Genomic DNA, 21,291 nt, shown 5'->3' with positions numbered 1-21,291 from the left:
GATCGGAGGGCCATAAATCCTAAACCGTAACTCGGATTAAGACGAGTCCTATATGAAAAGTTATCTACTCGAAAAGTTCTATCTAAAAATCAAGGTTAGAACAGCCCAGGTCTACTGGTCTGTTCCAGAAACATCAGGTCAGTAGGTTTTGGACAGAACAGTGGGTTTTGGAGAGTTCCGGTTGTCTCGGTGCTTGATGTTCATCACGGTTCTCATCCTTGATGCGTATAGCTTCAAGTGTACAACTCGTTGATGTGTTAACATCATTTTGACCAAGGTTTGTCCATCATAACTCAAGTGCAAGTGTTGTAGGTGTTTGATGAACCAAGGTTACATGTAAGTTTATGAACAAGTTCATGAACACTAAGAAAGATCACAACCAAGTGTTGGATCCATGATACTTGCACCAAAGTGTAAGCTCTTGTTGGTTTCATGTCCTTGTTCAAATGTGTAGTAAGCAACTAACAATAAGAAATAAATAAAAATGAATGATAAGCCTAAACCAACCATGAAGGTGGTATTCTAGTAACATACAACAAACAAGAACACAAGTAACAATTATAAAGATTATAAACTTTAAATCTTTGAAATAAATAAAGTAGAAAGTTAACTAAACAAGAAGATGATTCATAGTTGCTCTTACTTTTAAAGATTCAACCCAAGTTGATCTTTAAGTGAAGTAACTTCAAAGTTACTTCAAGAACTACAAGTAAAGAGTTTATACAACTATGAATTTTAATTCTTTGAAACAAAATATGTAGAACATAACTAGAGAGATTATGTTCTTGATGTTCTTGTTAAATACAAGATATAAATGAAGAATCAAAACTAGAAAGTTTGATCTTGTAACTTGGTAAAGAAAGACAAGTAAGTAAGTAAATAATAACTAGTAATCAAGACAAGTAATTAATCTTTAACAAGAACAAGTAATAACAACAAAGATTGATGATGATTGAGAGGTGTTTGAAATCAGTTTTTACAAGGAGAGGAGAAGAGAAAAAGTTCATCATACTTACAAGTATATGAGAGAAAAAGAGAGTAAAGTTTGAGAGAAGTTTCAAGTATTTTATGTGTGTGTAAATGAGAGAGTATTGTATGTAAGTTGTAATGAAGAAATGGAAACCAAAACACCACTAAATGGCTCAAAGGTTTCGGCATTCTGCAGCAACAAGGGGGGAAGAGGTTTGTTTGGTGGTCATTTGCATGTAAAGAAGGCTTAAAGTTGGTTATTAGTTGGTTGTGCATGGGGATAGCAAGTAACAAGATTCCTAAAGCCTTTAACTATCTAGTTAACCTTCCAACTAACACTTACAAGGGTCATGTGGGCTAGTTAACTCATAAATAGAAGTAGGGTGGGCTTACACTAGTCCATTAACTAATAAAGCCCAAGTTGCAAGTAGTTTAACAATTAATCCACTAAAAGTCCAAGTTAAGCCCAAGTAACTAACTAATAGCCTTAGTTAATTAAAATGATTAATAAAATTAATCATGAATGTAAATAATATCTTAAAATATTATTCGTGCAAGTTTCGGGTGTCACAAAGACGTTTCGGGCATTTAAAGTTCAAGTACGGGCAATTAAAGCAACATGTAAATGTAATAACATACATTCGTTTAATCAAGCGTATTAATAATAATAATTATTAATAAATAACGTTGGAAAAACCAGGGTCGTTACATTACCCACCTGTTAAAGAAAATTTCGTCCCGAAATTTAAGCTGAAGTAGATGGAGGAGTCGGGAAAAGGTGAGGATATTTCCGCATCATTTGATCCTCTCATTCCCAAGTAAACTCAGGTCCTCGTTTGGCATTCCATCGTACTCGTACAATCGAAATCTTGTTGCGTTTCAAAGTTTTGATCTCACGATCCATAATCTCAACAGGTTCCTCCACAAAGTGGAGTTTGTCATCAATAGTAAGTTCTTCCAAAGGTATGATGAGTTCGGGTGCAGCAAGACACTTCTTCAAGTTTGACACATGGAAGGTAGGATGAACTGAGCTCAATTGTGCTGGTAGATCCAAACGGTATGCAACTGGTCCAACACGTTCCAAGATCTCGAATGGACCAATGTATCGTGGGTTCAACTTTCCACGTTTTCCAAAACGGATCACACCTTTCCAAGGTGCAACCTTCAACATTACACGATCACCAACATTAAATTCAAAGTCTTTCCGTTTAAGATCAGCATAGCTCTTTTGGCGGTCACGGGCAGTCTTAAGTCTAGCTTGGATCTGAGCGATCTTCTCCGTGGTTTCGTGAACTACCTCGGGTCCGGTGATTTGCTTTTCGCCTACTTCGGCCCAACAAATAGGAGATCGGCACTTACGACCATACAATGCTTCAAAAGGTGCAGCATTAATGCTTGAGTGATAACTGTTGTTGTACGAGAATTCGGCGAGTGGCAAATGTCTTTCCCAGGCCTTTCCAAAATCAATGACACATGCACGCAGCATGTCCTCCAAGGTCTGAATCGTTCGTTCACTTTGTCCGTCAGTCTGAGGATGATAAGCAGTACTCATGTCAAGACGAGTTCCCATGGCTTCTTGCAAAGAACGCCAAAATCTGGAAGCAAAACGGGGATCGCGATCGGAGATGATTGATAAAGGTACACCATGACGAGATACAACCTCTTTGATGTACAGCTGAGCAAGTCTTTCCATTGTATCAGTTTCCTTCATTGCAAGGAAGTGTGCAGATTTGGTGAGGCGGTCAACAATAACCCAAATAGTATCGTATCCGCCCACCGTCTTTGGCAGCTTAGTAATGAAATCCATTGTAATCCTTTCCCACTTCCATTGTGGGATTTCCGGCTGTTGAAGTAACCCAGAAGGTCTCTGATGTTCGGCTTTAACCTTCGAACAAGTCAAACACTTACCAACATAAGTCGCAACGTCCTTCTTAAGATTCGGCCACCAATACTGTTCCTTAAGGTCGTGGTACATCTTACCTGCACCGGGGTGAATCGAATATCTCGATTTGTGTGCTTCATCAAGTATCAGGCTTCGTAGATCTCCATAGTAAGGTACCCAAATTCTTCCGGCATAACATCGGAGTCCAGACTCTCTAACCTCGAATCGAGAGACAAGTATGTTCAAATGCTCGTGAGATATGTTCTCCTCCTTGAGAGCCTCAACTTGGGCTACTCTGATCTGGTTGTTGAGGTTCGAATGGATGGTGATGTTCAGAGCCCTAACACGGAGAGGTGCCGTCCTCTCCTTTCGGCTTAAAGCGTCAGCTACAACATTGGCCTTGCCAGGGTGATAACGGAGTTCACAATCGTAGTCGTTGAGCGTCTCGATCCATCGACGCTGTCTCATATTCAATTGCTTCTGATCGAAGATGTGCTGGAGACTCTTGTGATCGGTGAAGATAGTGCTCTTAGTTCCATACAAATAATGTCTCCACAATTTGAGTGCAAAGACAACGGCTCCAAGTTCAAGATCATGTGTAGTGTAGTTCCGCTCGTGAATCTTCAATTGGCGGGAGGCATAGGCAATAACCTTTGATCGTTGCATCAATACACAACCAAAACCACTCTTCGATGCATCGCAATAAACAACAAAGTCGTCACTGCCTTCAGGAAGTGATAGGATAGGTGCGGAGGTTAACTTCTTCTTCAAAGTTTGGAATGCTGATTCGTGTGTGGGTTCCCAAATGAACTTCTTGCCCTTGTGAGTCAGTGCGGTCAAAGGACGCGCAATCAGAGAAAATCCTTCGATAAACCTTCGATAATAACCGGCGAGACCTAGAAATTGGCGGATATGCGTTGGAGTAGTGGGGGTCTCCCACTTACTGATGGCTTCAATCTTGGCGGGATCAACTTTGATACCCTGGTCGCTCACAACATGACCCAAAAACTGTACTTCCTTCAACCAAAATTCGCACTTGGAGAATTTGGCGTAAAGTTGCTCTTGTCTTAAGAGTTCAAGCACTAATCGGAGGTGTTGCTCATGTTCTTCTTCGTTCTTAGAGTAGATGAGGATATCATCTATGAAGACGATAACAAACTTATCCAAGTAAGGCTTGCAGACACGATTCATGAGATCCATGAACACGGCAGGGGCATTTGTCAAACCGAATGGCATCACGAGGAACTCATAATGACCATAACGGGTCCTGAATGCAGTTTTCATCACGTCACTTTCCTTCACCCTCAACTGGTGATAGCCGGATCGCAAATCGATCTTTGAATAAACGCTCGATCCTTGTAGTTGATCAAAAAGATCATCAATCCGTGGAAGAGGATATCGATTCTTGATAGTCAATTTGTTGAGTTCACGGTAGTCGATACACATACGGAAGGATCCATCCTTCTTCTTTACAAACAACACAGGTGCGCCCCAAGGCGAGAAGCTTGGTTGGATAAACCCTCGATCTAATAGCTCTTGTAGTTGACTCTGTAATTCTTGCATCTCGGAGGGTGCGAGTCTATAAGGTGCGCGAGCTACAGGTGCAGCTCCTGGCACTAAGTCAATCTGAAACTCTACTGCCCTCGGTGGCGGTAATCCAGGCAGTTCTTCGGGAAAGACATCGGAAAACTCGTTCACAATACGCACATCGTTCACGTTCTTCACCTTAGTTTCTACCGCTTTCACATGTGCTAGGACAGCAAAGCGTCCCTTCTTCATAATCTTTTGTGCTTTCACGCAACTAATGAGGTTCAACTTCGAGGTACATCTCTCTCCATAGATAACCAGTGGTTCGCCATCTCCTTGTGGTATGCGAAGTGCTTTATCTCCACAGATAACATCGGCCTTTATCTTGCTCAACCAATCCATACCGACGATCACGTCAAAACTTCCCAGTTTGATAGGTATCAAATCAATTTCGAAATCTGCACCAGCTATGTTGATAATAGCTCCACGACTAATATGGTCAACCTTTTCAAGTTTTCCATTGGCGACCTCGACAAGCATACTTTCCTTCAAAGGAACTAACGACCAATCTAACTTATCACAAAAATGTCTACACACATAGCTCCTATCGGCACCAGTATCAAATAGGACAGAAGCTAAAAGATTGTTGATCTTGAATATACCTGTCACCAAGTCGGGGTTGTCGCGAGCGTCCCTTGCATTAACATTGAAGGCTCTAGCACGTGGTGGTCCGCCATCCTTACGCTTGTTAGGACACTCGTTTCTGAAATGGCCCGTCTTTCCACATTCATAACACTTCTTAGGCCCATTGTTGTTGTGGTTTGGCTTCACATTCAAAGTGGTAACCTTGCAATCCTTGCCAACATGTCCAGATCGTTGGCACTTCTCACAGATAACATTGCAATACCCAGTGTGGTGCTTGTAGCACCTATTGCATTGTGGTAAGGTTCCTTTGTAGTTTGGATTGGTGCGGTTGTTGTTGTTGGGGTTGGTGTTGTTGTTGTGTATGTTGTTGTTTTGCCTAAACCCTTCATGTCGCTTTGCCGGGTTTTGATCATAGTTCCTACCCCTGTTGTTGTTGTGGTTGTTGTCCCATTTCCTCTTTTCACCACTAACAGTTTCAAACTTAGCCTTCTCCGGCTCGTCCAGGATGATTTGATTCAAGAGAGTATGCGCCATGCGCATTGCTTCGGGAACGCTTGGTGGTTTGGATGAGGTAACATTACCCTTGATGGACTTAGGAAGTCCCGAGAAGTATTTCTCCAAACGCTTAAATTCGGGGGTGACCATGGTTGGACACATAAGAGCCAATTCCAAAAACCTACGGTTGTAGCTGTTAAGGTCGTTCCCTACGGTTTTCAATTGCATAAATTCGATTTCCATCTTTTGAATCTCGGTTCTCGGACAGTATTCCTCGATCATAGCACATTTAAATTCTTCCCAAGGCGTAGCATACGCCTCATCAATTCCTTTCGCTTGGGCCATGGTATTCCACCATGTGAGCGCGCCATCAGACAGCGTGCAAGATGCAAATTTCGTTTTGTTAGCCTCAGAACAGTTGCTAACCCTGAATACCGATTCCAACTTTTCGAACCATCTGGTGAGACCGACGGGTCCCTCAGTGCCACTGAAGTAGTGTGGCTTGCAGTTTTGGAATTCCTTGTAAGTACACCCATCTCGGACGACAGGTGGATTGACAGGCGGTGGTGGTGGAACTTGGGGTTGTCTTTCAGCTAGTGCAGCAGCGACTCGCTCGTTAATCATTTCCTCAATTTGTGCCGCGGTAGGGATAGATCTCCCGTTGGCCATGATGTTCTATACAAACATTTTGACTCAAGTCAAAATCCATTATGCAAATAATAATAATATAGTATATAACAACCAACATGAAAGCAGCACAACACATGTTGATTAAGTAATGCAAGCATATATAAGTACCACAAAACCATGATATGATAATGTAAATAGAACATTTGCGCACAAAGTAACAACACAAATTCCATTCATTAATGATAATAAGTTCATACATTACAATAAGTTCGTACATTACATAAGTGAAATATGAAATTACAAAAGAGATTACAATACAGAATCTAGTACAAAGTCCTACGGCGATGGTGGGTACAAGATGTCCAAAACATGAGCCATCTGCTCCTCGAGCTCAGTAACTCGAGTCTGGAGAATCTCAATCTCTCGCCTCATTTCCTCATTAGAGGAAGGTGATGGGGCAGGTGGTGCTGGCGGTGCAGGTGGAGCCGGTGGTGCTGAAGTGGATGGTCCGGCTCTGGGTGGAGACGGTAATATCAGTGGGTCGGCGGGGTACGGCACCAGCCGTTTACGTGCAGTGATCCTACGACGCCGACCATAAGCGTCAGTGACAGTACGACCGGGAATTATGCCAGCGAAGCGATACCGCTTCTTTGGCGGGGTAGAAGGTGCCTGAATCGGTCGGTCAGCGGGATCCTCCTCATCACTGGAGTCGTCAGATGAGGTGTCGTCTGAAGAAGCATCGGTGGAAGAACCGTCGTCTGAATCATGCGGTGGTGGCGCGGGTGGCTCAACATATCCGAAAGCGGCCAACATCTGTCGGTGTCGGCCTGGCGTAATCACGGCTAAGCGGCCGTCGGCAGTGCGTCGGCAAGGTGTGCGCCAATGATTACGGAAAGGACCCTCCCCAAACTCCGCGGGGATATCTATGCCACCAATGCGAGCCAGTTGCCTCAGGGGTCTGGAAGAAGACGCCGGGATAGGCACACTAGAGCTAGCTCCAGAACTAGAGGCGCCGGGGTCGCCAGTGGGTGTCGGGGCCGGAATGTCAGCAGCAGCAGCAGCAACAGGTGCAGCAGTGGGTGGAACAACGGGGCCTGAGCCGCTCGGGATGTCAGTAGGTGGAATGTCCGACATCTGAACAAGGAAAAATAAATTTTCCATGTCAGTATGTCATAAAGCAAGCAAATAATAGGCCAACAGTTTATATCATGTATAACAATAAGTAGCATGGCAATATCAGTAATCGTACGAAACTAGCATGCAATCGAAAGCAAGTAATAGCATGCAGTAGTGAAATCACGTAGTAGCATACGGCATATAGCAGTAACAGTAAGCAGCAGCATGCAGTAAGTTCAGCGGAAACAAGTAAACTAACAAGTTGTAGATTAGCCCTATTAGTGAATCCTACTCGGGTCGGTCTTAGACTCACTAATGCATCCTAATTCCCTACAACCAATGCTCTGATACCAAATGTGACGCCCCGTACTAAATCATCATGTACGGACCATCAACAACAGGATCATTACAAGGTTAAGTACTATATGCATTTTCAAAACAGAGTTTACATTTATAAATAAAAGTGACGTCATAACATACGTCAATTGTTTTACAAATCAAAAGTATGCTTCGCTAAGTAGAAGCATTAAATAAGTGTACGTGACCATAATGGTCGTTACATAACATAAGTTCATAAGTAAAAAGTTTGAATGCAACATAAGTAGTCATGCGATAACAACTCTAGGCAGCGGGTTCTACAGCACGACTAGTAAGATAGCGGAAGCGACTTCAAGCACCTGAGAAAATACATGCTTAAAAAGGTCAACACAAAGGTTGGTGAGCTATAGTTTATGTATAACAGTAATGTAAGTAGGCCACGAGATTTCAGTGCTACAACGAGCGTTTCAAAAGTATGTAAAAGTATATGCTTAACCGTGGGCACCCGGTAACTAACTTAACGTTTAATGTACCCCCTTAAAGTGCACTTGGCAAGTGCGTATAACCTCGAAGTATTAAACACTCGTTAAATGCTAGCGCTACTAGCCCGAGTGGGGATGTCAAACCCTATGGATCCATATCTAAGATTCGCGTTCACGGTTCAAAAACCAATGATTAAACGTTACCGAGCTAAAGGGAATGTTTCTGCCGTTATATAACCCACACATATATAAAGTTTAAGTACTCGTGCCTAGTATGTAAAACATAAAATCCGCATGTATTCTCAGTTCCCAAAATAAGTTAAAGTAAAAAGGGAATGCTATAACTCACAATGATTAGTAGTAATGGTAAGGTAGTAGTCGGAAAGTGGTGTGCAAGTAACGGTCCAAACGTCCTCAACCTAAGTCAAATAGCACTAAGTCAATAAGTCGTCTCAAAAGGTTTACAAGTACGTAATTAAGGTCATAAGGGTCATCATCAATCATCATTAAACAAAAGGTAACAAGTAAGACTCGTTTATGAAAGTCATTTAAAACAAAGGCTGACTTCGGTCAGTCACCACGGCCTCTACCCTTACTGAATTAAGGTGAGACCAGTGGTCATGGCTCCGCCTATGAGTCCCTTAAGTGTGGTAAAATTTACAGAAGCAAACTCGTCTTGGTTTGACCGTGGCGACGGTCTAAGTGCGAGTAGGTCAGAAATTTCTGCACAACGTTAAAGGACATGGTAATGATCGGAGGGCCATAAATCCTAAACCGTAACTCGGATTAAGACGAGTCCTATATGAAAAGTTATCTACTCGAAAAGTTCTATCTAAAAATCAAGGTTAGAACAGCCCAGGTCTACTGGTCTGTTCCAGAAACATCAGGTCAGTAGGTTTTGGACAGAACAGTGGGTTTTGGAGAGTTCCGGTTGTCTCGGTGCTTGATGTTCATCACGGTTCTCATCCTTGATGCGTATAGCTTCAAGTGTACAACTCGTTGATGTGTTAACATCATTTTGACCAAGGTTTGTCCATCATAACTCAAGTGCAAGTGTTGTAGGTGTTTGATGAACCAAGGTTACATGTAAGTTTATGAACAAGTTCATGAACACTAAGAAAGATCACAACCAAGTGTTGGATCCATGATACTTGCACCAAAGTGTAAGCTCTTGTTGGTTTCATGTCCTTGTTCAAATGTGTAGTAAGCAACTAACAATAAGAAATAAATAAAAATGAATGATAAGCCTAAACCAACCATGAAGGTGGTATTCTAGTAACATACAACAAACAAGAACACAAGTAACAATTATAAAGATTATAAACTTTAAATCTTTGAAATAAATAAAGTAGAAAGTTAACTAAACAAGAAGATGATTCATAGTTGCTCTTACTTTTAAAGATTCAACCCAAGTTGATCTTTAAGTGAAGTAACTTCAAAGTTACTTCAAGAACTACAAGTAAAGAGTTTATACAACTATGAATTTTAATTCTTTGAAACAAAATATGTAGAACATAACTAGAGAGATTATGTTCTTGATGTTCTTGTTAAATACAAGATATAAATGAAGAATCAAAACTAGAAAGTTTGATCTTGTAACTTGGTAAAGAAAGACAAGTAAGTAAGTAAATAATAACTAGTAATCAAGACAAGTAATTAATCTTTAACAAGAACAAGTAATAACAACAAAGATTGATGATGATTGAGAGGTGTTTGAAATCAGTTTTTACAAGGAGAGGAGAAGAGAAAAAGTTCATCATACTTACAAGTATATGAGAGAAAAAGAGAGTAAAGTTTGAGAGAAGTTTCAAGTATTTTATGTGTGTGTAAATGAGAGAGTATTGTATGTAAGTTGTAATGAAGAAATGGAAACCAAAACACCACTAAATGGCTCAAAGGTTTCGGCATTCTGCAGCAACAAGGGGGGAAGAGGTTTGTTTGGTGGTCATTTGCATGTAAAGAAGGCTTAAAGTTGGTTATTAGTTGGTTGTGCATGGGGATAGCAAGTAACAAGATTCCTAAAGCCTTTAACTATCTAGTTAACCTTCCAACTAACACTTACAAGGGTCATGTGGGCTAGTTAACTCATAAATAGAAGTAGGGTGGGCTTACACTAATCCATTAACTAATAAAGCCCAAGTTGCAAGTAGTTTAACAATTAATCCACTAAAAGTCCAAGTTAAGCCCAAGTAACTAACTAATAGCCTTAGTTAATTAAAATGATTAATAAAATTAATCATGAATGTAAATAATATCTTAAAATATTATTCGTGCAAGTTCCGGGTGTCACAAAGACGTTTCGGGCATTTAAAGTTCAAGTACGGGCAATTAAAGCAACATGTAAATGTAATAACATACATTCGTTTAATCAAGCGTATTAATAATAATAATTATTAATAAATAACGTTGGAAAAACCAGGGTCGTTACAGTATCAGAGCGTTGGTTGTAGGGATTAAGAGTTCATTGGTGTCAATCCCGAGTCATAGGGTACATTAGTGAGTCTAGACTACAACCGGCATATAGACTTGAAGTAGGACTTGCTTGACTACTTGTGCATTTATACTTGAACTCTTCTATTCGTATCTAACTCTTACTTCATCTTAATATCACGTTGTTTAATTTGATTGACACGCCATCTTGACCTTATGAGGTAATGTCAAATGCACATATGAATTAGGGTAATATAATTGCCGGGATTATATTACGGTGACTCATATGGACGTTCCGACATTATGACATAAAGAATTTAAGGCGGGTCAAGGAAAATTTTCTCTCTATCTTTATTCCATATCACGATTAGTATTATTTAGAATACTAATCAATTATATACTTGTGTCTTGAAGGAACAATGCCTCCTCGCCGAGTTCCACGCAATGAAACTCCCGAACAAGCTCTTCAACGAATGATAGCCATCGTCGTAGATGCGGCCATGGCCGGTCACTCCTCCAGCAACAATAACAACAACCACAAAAACAACAACAATCATGGAGTCGAAAACTCAAACGAGGGATGCTCCTACAAAGCTTTCATGGGGTACAAACCTCATAATTTCGATGGGACCGGAGGACCGGTTGCTCTTACTCGATGGTTTGATCAAACGGAAGTCGTTTTTAGCATAAGCGGTTGCCGGGACCAAGATAAGGTCAAATTTTCCACTCACACTTTCGCCGGTATCGCTCTCACATGGTGGAATACGTATGTACAATCGGTGGGTACTGATGAAGCTCACGTTCTCTCTTGGTCCGATTTAAAAGAAAAACCGAATACTTTCCGCGCGAAGAGACCCGAAGGCTCGAAAGCGAGCTAAGAAGTTTGAAAGCGGTCTGAAACAACCTCAACGCTTATAATCAACGGTTTGCCGAGCTAGCTCTAATGTGTCCAAACCTTGTAAATCCCGAGCCTCTACGAGTTGAACTTTACATGGATGGCCTTCCTAAGAGCATCAAACACGGGGTAATGTCATTTAAACCCGCCAACCTACAAGAAGCTTTAAAGATGGCCCGCCAATTGATAGAAACAGTGGACGAAATTGAAGTGCCGGCACTTAAAGCCGAGGATAAGTCAGGTGGAAACAAAAGAAAATGGGAAGCCACTCAATCAAGCAACTACAACTTCACCAAAAAGCCTTTCACCTCCGATGGCAAGAAAAGTTATGCCAGAGCCAAACCTTTTTGCAACAAATGTCACAAGCATCACTTTGGTGAATGTGGCAAGCTAATTTGCCACCGGTGCCAAGGAAGTGGTCATATGACCAACGATTGTAGAAGCGACGCCCCCGTCGCTCGAAAGGAGCCCGATGCACCAAAGACGGTCACTTGTTACGGATGTGACCAACAAGGTCATTTTAGAAATGCATGCCCAAAGAAGAAAGCTAACCCCAATGCACGCGGCCGAGCTTTCAACATTAACATCGAGGAAGCCCGAGATGACAATGAACTAGTCACGGGTACGTTTCTTCTCAACAATTCTTACGCCTCTTGCTTATTCGATTCGGGCACCGATAAGAGTTTTGTATCCAAGACTTTGACTCATTCTTTTAGCACTCCACCACTCCCACTAGATACTACTTATACCATTGAAGTGGCCAACGGGAAACTATTGAGTGCCGACAAATTTTATCGGGGGAGTACGTTAAACTTAATGGGTAAAGAGTTTGAGATTGACTTGATACCTATAGAACTAGGGAATTTCGATGTAATAATTGGTATGGATTGGTTAGCCAAAACGAAATCTCACATCCTTTGTGATCTTAAAGCGATTCAAATTCCTATCGAGAATGGTGAACCCTTGATTGTCTATGGCGATAAGAGTTGCACCGGACTCAACCTCGTCTCGTGCCTCAAAGTTGAAAAATACCTTTGTAAAGGTTGTTTCGCGATTCTAGCCCACGTTAAGAAAGTCGAGACCGATGAGAAGCATATCGATGATGTGCCAATTGTTAGTGAATTTTCCAATGTATTTCCCGAAGAATTGCCGGGTCTTCCACCTCATCGACCGGTAGAATTCCAAATCGATCTTATTCCGGGAGCCGCGCCCATAGCACGTGCACCGTATAGACTTGCTCCCTCCGAAATACAAGAATTGCAAAGTCAAATTCAAGAACTACTTGACCGTGGTTTTATCCAACCTAGCCATTCACCATGGGGCACACCGATTTTATTCGTTAAAAAGAAAGATGGATCCCTACGGATGTGCATCGACTATCGTGAATTAAACAAATTGACGGTTAAGAACCGATATCTTCTTCCACGCATCGACGACGTCTTTGATCAACTACAAGGATCTTGTGTATATTCAAAAATCGATCTCCGCTCGGGTTATCATCAACTAAGGGTTAAGGGGGAAGATGTCTCCAAAACCGCTTTTCGGACTCGCTATGGTAGTTACGAATTCCTTGTCATGCCATTTGGTCTAACTAATGCACCGGCGGTGTTCATAGATCTTATGAACCGCGTGTGCAAACCGTATCTCGACAAGTTCGTTATTGTATTCATCGATGATATCTTGGTCTACTCTAAAAGCGAAGAAGAACGCGAACAACACCTTCGACTCGTGCTTGAACTCTTGCGACAAGAACGACTCTATGCCAAATTCTCCAAGTATGAATTTTGGTTGAAGGAAGTTCAATTTCTTGGTCATGTTGTAAGCGACCAAGGTATTAAGGTCGATCCCGTAAAAATTGAAGCCATTAGCAAATGGGAAACCCCTACTACTCCTACTCACATTCGACAATTCTTAGGCCTCGCCAGGTATTATCGTAGGTTCATCGAAAATTTCTCTTTGGTTGCACGTCCTCTAACCGCGTTAACTCACAAGGGAAGGAAATTCATTTGGTCAACCGAGCAAGAATCCGCGTTTCAAATCTTGAAGAAAAAGTTAACCACCGCCCCTATCTTGTCACTTCCCGAAGGCAATGATGATTTGTTGTATATTGCGATGCCTAGAAACATGGTTTTGGGTGCGTATTGATGCAACGAAAGAAGGTTATTGCTTATGCTTCCCGACAATTGAAAATCCATGAACGGAACTATACGACACATGATCTCGAACTCGGAGCCGTTGTCTTTGCACTCAAAATGTGGAGACACTATCTTTATGGGACCAAAAGTACCATCTTCACCGACCACAAAAGCATCCAACACATCTTCGATCAAAAGCAACTAAACATGAGACAACAACGGTGGATTGAAACTTTGAATGATTACGATTGTGAGCTTCGTTACCATCCCGGGGAGGCAAATGTAGTAGCCGATGCCTTAAGTCGAAAGGAAAGAATGGTGCATCTTCGTGTCCGAGCTTTAAACATCACCATCCACACCAATCTCAATAATCAAATTCGTGTAGCCCAAGACGAGGCTCTCACGGATGAAAACATCTCTCTCGAACGCTTGAACGTTCTCGCCTCACGATTCGAAGTTTAGGAGACCGAACTCCGATATTTCGCCAGAAGAATTTGGGTGCCTAGTTATGGGGATTTACGAAGCCTTATTCTAGACGAAGCCCATAAGTCAAGGTATTCGATTCATCCCGGGGCTGGCAAGACGTACCACGATCTTAAAGAACAATATTGGTGGCCGAACATTAAAAGGGACGTTGCTACTTATGTGAGAAAGTGCCTAAGTTGCTCCAAAGTCAAAGCCGAACATCAAAGACCATCCGGATTACTTCAACAACCCGAAATCCCACAATGGAAGTGGGAAAGAATAACGATGGACTTTATCACCAAACTACCAAAAACGGTGGGCGGTTATGATACCATTTGGGTTATTGTAGACGGTCTCACCAAATCCGCCCACTTCCTAGCTATGAAGGAAACCGACAAAATGGAAAAACTTGCACAACTTTACATTAAAGAGATCGTAGCCCGTCACGGTGTACCTTTATCGATAATTTCTGACCGAGATGGCTTTCAAAATAGTCATGTTTTTACTTTTCAAAGTCTTTAGTTCTTAACTTTGACTTTTAATATATTTTTTTTTGTGTTATATAATATTTAATAAAATTTATATGTATATATTAAGTTTTATATGTGCTTTCATTTGATATAACTTTCATCAAATATTATATAATAAAAAAAAGTTATTTAAAGTCAAACCTAAGAAATAAAAACTTTGAAAAGTCAAAACATAACTATTACTTTGGAATAGAGGTAATACTTAAAAAGTCACTCACTTATGATTTTATAATATACACCAATAATAAACGGGGAGTATACAAACATATAAAGAAAAAATGAACTCTTTTTGTTTTTGTTTTTGTTTTCTCATACACGGTAACACAAACACATATATATATATACATATACATATATATATATACATATACATATATATATATATACATATACATATATATATATACATATATATATACATATATATATATATATATACATATATATATATATATATGGTACGATTTATTCTTTTAGATAGTGGCGTATGGATAATTATTATGTTTTGTTAAAGGTCCATGTCAATCCCGAAATCACTTATTTCAGCAACGAGAGATCGGAAGTAAAACTCATAAGTTTATTCCATTATTCTTTGTTGATCATAAATTTTGGGTGGAGATCCATTTATAAATGATTGTCTAATTTCATATATTGAGAAATATGTGTTATATTGTATTAGCAATGATGTAATTGTTGATGAATTTTATCGTATGAAACCGCATAGACAAAATTAAAAGTCGTATTTAGTATATTGTAGATTGAATATACGATATTTTGTATTAATGATATGCTTTTGTTTAATAATGTTTGTAATGACTCGATCAAATCCGACCCGACTCGACCTGAACTGACACATTCACTTTTTCGTTTGAGTAAGTTATCGAGAAAAAAAAATTTACGACCCCATTGATTTACGATCCTAGATTCGCCACTGGGTTCAGGCCTGATAATTATGACGCTCTTCTTCAAATTAAAATATTGCCACATCGACGTTACATTACCATTTATTCTCATTTATTTCTATTGACTAACTCATCGCATATCACCCCAACTATCACACACTTCCTCAACTACTGTAAATTAATCAATTAAATTATAGTACGGATCTAAAAGCAAAATATAAAAGTATTTAAAAGCAAAACATCCGTAATGAATTATGCTTTGACGAAATTTTTGGCAAGAAAAGATTAGCTAAACATTGGTTAAGTGTTGCCAATGCTGTTAATATTAGCAAGAGTCAGTGGGAACTTAGAGACAACTACAGATGGGGCGAAACCAGTGACAGGGGATAAATAGTAAAAAAAAAACTTCATCTTTTAGTAATGATTTTTTTAGTGTATTTTTTTTTTAAATCCTGACGGGGTGGGCACCCCTTTGGGTATAAGTACCACAACATGATTGATCGGCAATAATTATTGAACGAATACCCTGGGAGTGCTCCAGTAAGCTCCGCTTATGCATGGTTACAAATGGGGATTTTTTAAGGTAACTCTACACGCACTGACGCATGTGCATACCTTTGACTACTTTACTAACATTCCTTGTGAACAGAAAAATCCAGTTTCATTAGGAAAAGTGATGCGGAGTATCATTTTGGACTTTTTTATTTTATTTTTTGCGCTTTATCTTATACGTAGTAGAACCTTGTTTGTAAGTTATCTAGGCTTTGGTCATTTTCTGTAACCTGTGCTTTTCAAATCTAATAATTAAAATTAATAAAAATGCATGAAAAGAAAAATGGACAAAAAAGGTGTCTCAATCACGGGTCAAAAAATTTACAGTAAAATGACCCAAACCTACCATTCGTCATAAGTTCAATAAAAAAGTTAACACGTACTTCGTATATAGCTCACTATCAAATTAAAGTAGTATAAACTTAAATATAAATAAATTTATTTTATTAATACTTCCCATCTAAATAAGTTACACATATGCCTGGATATAATAATTTTTTAATTGAATAGACAAACTAACACGCCTTACGTATTCACACATATTTACGAATGTTGACTCTTGTACTCGAACTAGCAACATCTTAGTTGAAGGAGTTCATCAATACTCCTTGACTAATGACTTTTTGGTAATACCTAAATATTTATATTGAATATTAAGACATTTTTTTTTTAACGACGACATCGGCATTACCCTGAGGGGATTTGCTCACGTTCGCGATCATATGCCACCCACACACACGTTAGTAGAAAACTAAATTCGCGGCGATGTTGACAGTACCATCGAAGGTTAAGAAAACCTCCCGAGACTTTAAATCGCATTGATGTTGGCAAAATGTTTAATAAATAGTTTTATGACTCCACACCAAATAGGGATATTACCTAAAATGCCCGAGAAATTCAAGTCACTCGCAAATCGCAAAGGTCATTCGCAAATTGAAAAGGTCACTTGCAAATCACAATTTTTTTTTTATTTTTTTATTTTTTTTATTTTTTATTTTTTTAGGTGTATTTGAGACAAATTGTTAAAATAAAATATGCTATAAGTAAAATATGTTGTTTTGGTTAATATTCAAATATATTATTCATCAATGTAATATCATATCATATATATACTTAATACTTAATAGAATTGCTTGATTGAAATAAAAATAAGCACTTGCTGAGATAAATAAAAACGGATTTATCAGCAAAATACTAAAAAAAAAATGTGTTATGACATTTTGTCCAAATAGATAAAATTAAAATGCGAATTTGCCCAAAGCAAGACGCAACTTGTTTGCATATGGCTGATTTTTAAGCACGACTGAAAATGTTCAGTCGCGACTAGAAATTTCTCGACCATGATCCGGAAATTTTCGGATACGCCCATTCGCAAGCTATTTGCTACTAAGCGACTAGATCAAAAGTCGGATACGGCTATTCGCAACCGATTTGCATATGGTTTATGATTTGATTTCAGATTCAACCTTAAACTTATAAATGTCATATTTTTAATTCTTAACTCCGATTTAATCACACTGTCTTTTTTTATAGATATATCTATTTAGAAAACTCGATTTTTCCAATATTCGACCTCGTTTTGCAATTTGCTTTCAAGGTAAAAATGTGCGATTTGAGATCTATGTTCTTTATTCAAATTGCAATTTAAATTTACAACATGTATGGAGTTATATAAAAAATACCTCTCAATCAATTTAAATAACTAACAAAAATTAGAAACCACACATCTCAATAAATACATTGTTTCAATAAAAAACGGTGACTAATTCGGATAAAACTTCGAAAAAAATACACCGTTTCAATAAAAAACGGTGACCAAATCGGAGCTAAGAATCAAAAGATATGACATTTCAAAGTTTAGAAGTCGCGATGAATAAGCCAAACCCAAATCGGTTGCGAATAGGCGTAGCCGAATTTTGCCCGAGACGCCAAGTCGCAAATCGCTTACGTATAATGGGTGTAACCGAAAGTTTGTGGGTCATAAACATTAAATTTCTTGTCACGGTAAAAAAATTTCAATCATGCCCATACCCAAACGATTTATGTCCTGTGCGGGCGAATTCACAACTTTATTTTCTTTTGGACAAAACCTTATAAAGTGTTTTACTTGGCAACTCGATAATAATAACCTTAATATATATATTAAACCAAAAAATATAGTCTTAACTTGTAGCTGTTTATATGATGAAATAAATCTAATAACATAGAGTTTAGTTAGACCAATCTAATATATTACTATTTGTTACTACTTCCATATCAGTAGTAAAAATTACATAATTTTCTTTCTCTTAATTGTCACGTTGTTATTGATTAATTTTCTAATAACACAAAAATAGTTATTTGATTAAACAAAAGTTGTAATACAGACATAGGGCCGGTCCTGACTTTTTCAATGCCCTAGGCGAGATTGCCGAAATATGCCCCTACTCAGTTTTGTTAATAAACAAAAAAATGTGTTTTCGATGCTGATTTTAAGTTTTTTGACGGTCTATGAAAATTCACCCAAAGGATACCGCTAATATATTTACTAAACACAATAATACTACTTTTTAAAAGTTTGTAACAGTGATTATACACATCTTGTCTCCACACCTATTCAATAACCATTCATTTTCATCTAAAAATATTAATAGTTTTAATCTAGTACTGATTCAAACTAGAAGTATATTAGATTTGAAGAAAGCCAAAAACTAAAAATATTTAACGTTTTAAATAGTTTTTTGTCAGTACGTTATTTATTATAATAGATATAGATATTAGTAAAGTAAATGTACTTCAAAATATAAGGGTTGAATGAAATGTGTTTTATAATACGGGTCAAATGAGGACACCAAGAAACATAGTAAGAGCTTAAATGTTACTTCTACTTTAGTACAGGGGCATTAAGAGAAAATAGAACATTAAAAGTAAATTATTACAACATATAGTCTGTTTCACTTTGTCTTCCCCACAAGTTCATCATCTGCAACTTTAATGGAGTTCAACAAGTGTTCTAACTTTTCATTTTGATTTCAATAATCAGGACTAAACTATCTAAAACTCCTTTATAATCAGATTATTATAGCGTAAAAAATAAATTTATATACACTAAAAAAATTAAGAACTTAAATTTGATGCCCCTTGATTGTTGATGCCCTGAGCGGCCTCCCGGCCTGCCCATAGCCAGGCCCGGCCCTGTACACACAAAGTGGTAGTACTAAATGTATTATAGGGTAAACATTATACAATATATTAATCATTATCAATTATTAGGAAATAAGTATGTCTCGATTTATAACTTTTTAAAAAAAAATGTTGTTTAATATAAATGAATATTTGTACAATATAAATAAAATGTAGATAAATGCTTGTATGATATGAATAAATGTTTGTACAATGCTCATATAAAAAAGGTTGTACAATATACATTAATTAATGCTTGTAGATGTGGTGAAGGGGTAGTACTATATATATATATATATATATATATATATATATATATATATATATATATATATATAGATTCTTTTCTACTACTAATGTAATGTCTACTGATTGGGTCTTGAATTACATTGTATAGCCGAGATAATTCAACTACTAGTTGGGAGTGATCAAGTGGGAAGTGACCATGTGCGGATAAGGGTGAAAGTAAATTTTTTTTCCCCACAAACATTAAGATTATGTGAGAATATGAACATTTAAAAAAGATACTTTGTGTAGATGTTTTTGACCAGAAAATGCTCGAAGAAATAACATTCATCGATAAATGTTATTCTTGATAATATTCATCGTGATGAATGTTATTTTTCGAACGCTTTTTTCATCTTATGTTAAGTTTTTTTTCCCCAAAATATAGCTCTATATAGAGTTTTAGGTTTAGGGTTTAGTGTTTTTCGGTTTAGTCCCTAAACCCAAAACTTTAAATCCTAAACCCTAAATTCTAAACAGTGCGTGTTAAAAACTAAATCTAAACCCTAAACCCTAAACCCTAATTTCTGAACTCGAATTTCTAAACGCTAATTTCTAAACCCTAAACAAAAGGCTCGAAGAATAACATTCATCGCGATGAATGTTATATGTTATGTCAGCGAGCGTTTTCTCGCCAAAATAATAGTAACATTCTTCACAAAATGTCTTTTTTAATGTTTATATTTTCACGTGATCTTAATGTTTGTAAAATGAAATTTCAAGAAAAGGAAAAAAAAAAAAAAAAAAATATTATTTCCTACCTTCTCTCTAGATCCTTCTTCTCGCGCGCTATATAAACTCTTACCACATTTTATTACTATTAATCATATAATTATTATTATTATTTATAACTTTCGAATTTACTTTTAAAAGACTTTGTTACGACTAAAAGTTGTCGTTAACATGTTTTATACTTGACTTAAATTTTAGTTTCATATGACGTTAAATATTTTTCTAACTTGTACTTTAGTAAACGTACAAGATAATACTCCGTAAGAAATAAGCAAAAAAAAAAAAAAAAAAAAAAACAAATAAAAAAGCTAGGGAGAACTTACATGAAGCTGATCGGAATAACCATCACGAACTTCAGCACTAACATCAGACAACTTATCAAGAAACAAGAATCTTCGTAGACCGTATGTTCGAGCAAACGACGATAAACTAATGAACGATAAAGCTGAGCAGATCGATAGTGAAAACTGTACGATCATATCAAACGGTCGTTGATGATTATGATCACATGAATTACATTGATACACAATATGTGATAAAATAGGAACACCAATAGTAAACATGAAAAAAATTGACCATGAAAGTGTAGCTTTAAATAGGTTTGATTGATCAACAAAGATCCATGAAAACCAGGTTGATTCAAGTGTATCAATAATCCAATAGTTTGACTTTGACTTTGGTTTATTGGTGTCTGTTATTGTTATTAAGGTTTCTCTCTCTTCTTCCATAGTGATTGATGAATGATTAACGGATGTTTTGTTTGACTGAATATTATGGTCTGGTTTAAGATGAGTATTTAGTTTGAAGCATTTTTCGGAGGTGATCAGTACACCACTTTATTTTTGCCATACACCACCAAAATAATTATTTGGACATTTTTACCCTTCTTTTTATTCACCACCAACTTCCCTTAACTTCTCAAAGGAAGGGTCGAAATGTCTAAATAATTGTTTTGGTAGTGTATGGCAAAAACAAGGTGGTGTACGGATCAACTCCCTTTTAAAATGTTACATAAACTACTCTTGAGTTTCGCTGTCTTAAGATATTTTATGTTTAAAGGTTTGAAAATGGCGTTAATTAATAAACAAATAGTTTGTAGGTAAAATAGTAGTACATTTACCTCTGTTTCATATCTATTG

General features: G+C 37.8%; 1 protein-coding gene across 1 annotated transcript in view; it reads right to left on the bottom strand.

Moving 5' to 3' along the window:
- Positions 1-20,793, bottom strand: part of LOC139844521 (uncharacterized) — a 62,455-nt gene extending 41,662 nt beyond the window's left edge. Inside the window, exon 1 of the mRNA XM_071834743.1 lies at positions 20,476-20,793. Within this exon, the coding sequence (XP_071690844.1) occupies positions 20,476-20,715 (240 nt within the window). The 5' untranslated portion in view covers positions 20,716-20,793. The remainder of the gene's footprint in view (positions 1-20,475) is intronic.
- Between the last annotated feature and the right edge of the window lie 498 nt (positions 20,794-21,291).

The sequence above is a fragment of the Rutidosis leptorrhynchoides genome, chromosome 4 (genome assembly GCF_046630445.1).
Source record: "Rutidosis leptorrhynchoides isolate AG116_Rl617_1_P2 chromosome 4, CSIRO_AGI_Rlap_v1, whole genome shotgun sequence".
Taxonomy (NCBI): domain Eukaryota; kingdom Viridiplantae; phylum Streptophyta; class Magnoliopsida; order Asterales; family Asteraceae; genus Rutidosis; species Rutidosis leptorrhynchoides.
This window is presented reverse-complemented; position numbering and strand designations above follow the sequence as displayed.